The sequence below is a fragment of the Teleopsis dalmanni genome, chromosome 1, assembly GCF_002237135.1.
Source record: "Teleopsis dalmanni isolate 2A chromosome 1, ASM223713v2, whole genome shotgun sequence".
NCBI lineage: Eukaryota > Metazoa > Arthropoda > Insecta > Diptera > Diopsidae > Teleopsis > Teleopsis dalmanni.
Genome location: NC_051846.1, coordinates 96390292 through 96395199, shown reverse-complemented (window position 1 = coordinate 96395199; position 4908 = coordinate 96390292). Strand labels below are relative to the sequence as shown.

The 4908-nt window shown below is 38.9% G+C and overlaps 1 protein-coding gene across 1 annotated transcript; it reads left to right on the top strand.

Moving 5' to 3' along the window:
* Window positions 1-4069: 4069 nt before the first annotated feature.
* On the top strand, window positions 4070-4525 carry LOC119689392. The gene has a single exon (XM_038104218.1). The coding sequence runs from the start codon at window positions 4070-4072 to the stop codon at window positions 4523-4525; it is 456 nt and encodes a 151-aa protein (XP_037960146.1).
* The last annotated feature ends 383 nt before the right edge of the window (window positions 4526-4908 follow it).

The following is a 4908-nucleotide window of genomic DNA, read 5'->3' as shown; positions in this document are numbered from 1 at the left end:
TAAAAAACGGGCTAGCAAGAGATATCGGCGAGGTTAACTACTATCTCACTCAGTTCCTGTCTGGACGTGGATATTTTAACAGCTACCTTTGCATGCGCAAAGTAGAGTCACCAAATTGCATATATTGCGGAGCTGAGGACGATACCACAGAACTCTTTGAGTTCTGTACAATAAGTGGTCCCCTGAACGAGAAGCACTAGCAGCGCAGGTTGGTATTTTCTCTCCAAGGACGGTGACAGAAAAAATGACCGAAAACAAAACAAGCTGGGATCGCGTAAAAATATTTGCTGAAAAGATCCTGAGATTGTAAAAAGTAACTATTGACCCCAAGACAGCTGGAGTAAACAGATGTATCACATCAAGATAAAGGGCAAGGTTAATCATATGCAGCAGTAGCGGGATCTGGATGTAGGTCACACCGATGAAAGTCTTAAATGACCAATAGAGACCCTACCTCGAAGTAATACTAACGTAGTCCCGGGGTAGGACAAGGTCTCTAGGAATGAGGGGAAGTGGTTTAGTCCGTGCGGGTCAGACACTCACTTTCTCCGGGGCACCGGATCGTGGTCAGTGCGTAGATATGCCACTCCTTTCCCCAAAAAGAAAAAATGGTATTGTTTACAGAAGATCACAACATTTATTTGTTGTTCAGTCACAATTCGCATCAGTATCGGCGAAAAGCTTGAACAAGTATTTTTTTGATGGCTTTTCTAGCAATTTTTTTCCATTAAGAGAGTTTTGCAGAACCGAAAGAAAAGACAGTTCGAAGATGCAATTTCCACGCTATACGGTGGATGTGTCAAAATTTTTCAAGCTAGTTACGTCAATTCTTTGTTATGCATCAACGATGTATGTACTCTGACATTATTATTATTGAACACAACTCGTAGCATGTCTAATCTGCTAGTATTTTATTATTAGTTTAAAAGCCAACTCTTTTACTAATGTCAGTACACGTGAAATTCTTAGCATGAACACCTCAATGGCTGAGATTAAATTAGGCACGTAACTCTTGCGGTGGATTTCGCTAAATGTATATTTGATTTAGTTGATGTTTAGTCCTCTTGAAAGCAAGTTAGAAACCATCCGTAGTTTCTCTATTGTGTTGCAATGAAAGAAGTCGTGCCTTTTTTTCCAAAATAGACCAGGGAAATTTATGTGCAGTACTTAAGACCGTTAAATGATTGCCGTCTACGACCATGAAGTGCTACTCAACATTTAAACTATGCGCCCCAGCGCGACCATTCAGTTCTGCAAATTTCAAACAGATGTTAACAAAGCTTTATATAGTGGCTCATTTAAGTGTGCCAGCACCGCGCATATTGGCATAATTAAGTAATTGAATCCCGTATCAGAAGTTCAAAAACAGCAGTATATAAAAATTGCGATTGATTTATGTGTAAATACTTTATGTCGATTCTAGCTCAGCCATCCGGCGTCAGGCCTCGACCTGCCTAATCGACCTGCAATCAATATTGCTGTTAATATAGAGTACACACTGAAATTATATCTCTATAATTTTTCTTTCAAGATGTTCTTAACATAACATTGAATTCCTGCCCAGTTGCTTTTAGAATTCGAACTAAAACCAGGTTACAATCAATTTATTTGGTTATGATTAATACACTTTTGCATGCGTTCGAACAATTTGTCGAAGCATTTCTTCCAATCTTCTTCAGACATTTCCAAAACATTGTTTCTAAATTCAACAACGGCTTCTTCCGCCGACAAAAATCGTTATCTACGCAATTTGTTATTGACGTTCAGGAACAAGAAGAAGTCATTGAGTGCTATATCAGGACTGTACGTAAATCTGGCGGATGATCTATCAATTCGATTTCTTGAATGTTCAAATAGTCGGTTACAATATCAGCTGTTACAATATTATATACGTCTTTTAAGGCATCGCCATTGTACTTCTTAAGCATTTGTGAGCACCAAACGGCACGAGAGCATATTTTCGAGATTTTGTCTACTGATAGGGGATGGTATCCAACGAGAACAAACTATTCTGACGGCTAAATGATCGAGAAATATTTTATATGCTGGTATATGATCATATTATATTTCATGACGATCTTGCATTATCAGTTTTTGCACAGGATTAATGTTTCAACTGATTTTAGACGACCTTTACAAAATTCGTCAGTGGGCGAACTGCGGTCACCATGAAAATCATTGTACTTACGTTTCACAGTGGCAAAGGATGAAGCTTCATCGCCAAATGTGGAAGTATGTCTATCGATGCCTTCTTGTCTTGATACTCACAATCCAAGATTATTTTTGTGTTAATATTTATTTAGTACTACATAGGTGAAAAACTACCATTTCACATCTTATGGTAATTGATAACATGCACTTATGTAACATAAATAAAAAAAAGGTCGCAAATGATCGCAAATACAGGTACGACCCCAACTTTCAGAAAAGAAGGATGTCAAGGTACTATACCAGATATCACACTTACATCGGAAAGCTAGTAAGCTTAACCAATGGAGAGTCTTAGAAGAATACACAGGAAGTGACCACGAATATCTGTCGTATTGTGTACAGACCGAGACAATTTCGGGTAATGATCGAAGCACAAGAGGAACCTACAAATGGAAGGTGGCGAAACTAGAAACAAGAAGCCTATAAGAAGCAATTGATGCCGCACTTCCCACGCATATGGCAAACGCCGAAGAAATGGTGAGACATACAATGATAAGAATTACACAGGCATGTGCGATATCAATGCCAAAAACTACCCAAAAGAAAGGTAAAAAGGGCGCTTCTTGGTGAGCAGAAGAAATAAGTTAACTGCGAAATGCATGTCTACGTACACGAAGACGCTACACGAGAGGTAGACAAAATGGATCCTGTGAGGCAGAAGGTCGAGAATATATCTAAGCCAAAAAGAACCTAAAAAAAGCGATTAACACAACGAAGAAAATGGGAGGAACTTCGAAAGGACATAAATCATAATCCATGGGGCCTTGGATACAAAATAGTCATGAAGAAATTTGGAATAAAATCACCAGTAAGTGATTTAGAAGAAAGGAAAATGAACGAAATTGTTAATACCCTGTTCCCAAACTACGATATAAGGAGTGACGAAAATGTCGCACAAGTTCAACTGGAAAATATTGACAACTTCAGGGAAAGAGAACTAACGATCACGCCTAAAGAACTACAAAATAATAAAGCACCTGGACCGGTTGGGGTACCAAACGAAGTTTTAAAAATAATTGCGGAAAATAAGCCTCAATTATTACTGACAATGTACAATGCATGTCTTAGAGAGGGAATTTTCCCAGATATATGGAAAAGGCAGCGATTAGTGCTTATCGACAAAGGCAAGGGAAACAGAGATACTGCAGCAGCATTTAGACCACTGTGTTTGCTAGATACCGCAAGAAAACTCTATGAAAAGCTGATAAAGTCTAGACTAAAATTCCCAGTAGAAGCATCTGGTGGACTCAGCTCTAAATAATATGGCTTCAGAGCCAAAAGATTCACAATAGGAGCCATCACTGAGGTTATCTCGATCGCAAAAGTAACCCAATGTGATACTCAAGACCAGTAGTATTTCTTGCCACCTTAGACATCAAAAATGCCTTTAATAGTCTCAGATGGAAAGACGTCATACAGGCGGTAGAAAATCGCTTCCAAGTACCCGTTTATATAAGCAGAATAATTAAAAGCTACTTAACAAACCAACAATTAATATATTCAACAAAATATGGTTTAAAAACGGTACAAATAACGGCTGGAGCAACGCAAGGATCAACCTAGGGACCTGAATTATGAAACATCACTTATAATGACATTTTGCAAATAAAGATGCCTCAACATACCTTTTTAGTAGCTTACGCAGATGATTTGGCAGCAATTATTTCCGGCCGTGATACCCAAATAGTTCAAAGAAAACTCACACAAGTGATGTTGAGAGTACAGGACTGGTTAAGCACGCATGGCTACTCATAAAACGGAGATATTACTGTTAACTCGTAAGCATGTAAATACAGAAATAGAAATGCGAGTAAATAATAATGTGCTGAGGACCCAAAAAACGATTAACTACCTTGGAATGAGATTAGATGGGAAACTTACGTTTTGGGTGCAAATAAAGTATGCGGTAGAGAAAGCAGCGAAGGCCACTGCTGCCTTAAGTAAACTAATGGCTAACACAGGAGGACCCGTCGCGAAAAAAAGGAAATTGTTAATGACAACAGTAAACGCAATTCTTCCATATAGTAGCGAAGTGTGGGCAGATGCACTAGATATCGAAACGCGTAGAAAAGAAATAATAGCGGTGCATAGAAGGGCAGCTCTACGTATCACATCAGCGTATCGCACTGTCCTGGCGGAAGCAGTTTTTGTAATAGCAGGTGTAACTCCAATTGATCTTCAAGCAAAGGAGCGCCAAAGAGTATACAACAGGAAAACAAACGGTGACTATACTCAACAAATGGCAAGACAAGATCAGGACCAAACCATCGAAATGTGGCAACAAAGATGGAACAATAGCACACAAGGAAGATGAACAGCTAGATTGATACCAAATATATTCACTTGGCTCAAACGGAAATCGGGAGACACAAATTACTATCTCACTCAGATGCTGACCGGACATGGTTACTTTTGTAAGTACCTGTACCGCATGGGAAAAATGAATTTGCCCGACTGCATATATGGCGATGGAGACTATGCCGACGCAGAGCACGCCTTTTACTGTAATAGGTGGCTCACAAATAGAGAAGAGTAATAGCGCAGATTGGACCTAAAAATCCGAAAAATATAGTGGAAAAGTTGAAAGCGAACCCAGAGAGTTGGCGAACGATAGAGTCATATGTGACTCAAGTTCTCAAAACGGAGAAATTAGATCTAGAAAGGAGAGTTAGAAACTAAAATAAGAAATATAATAAA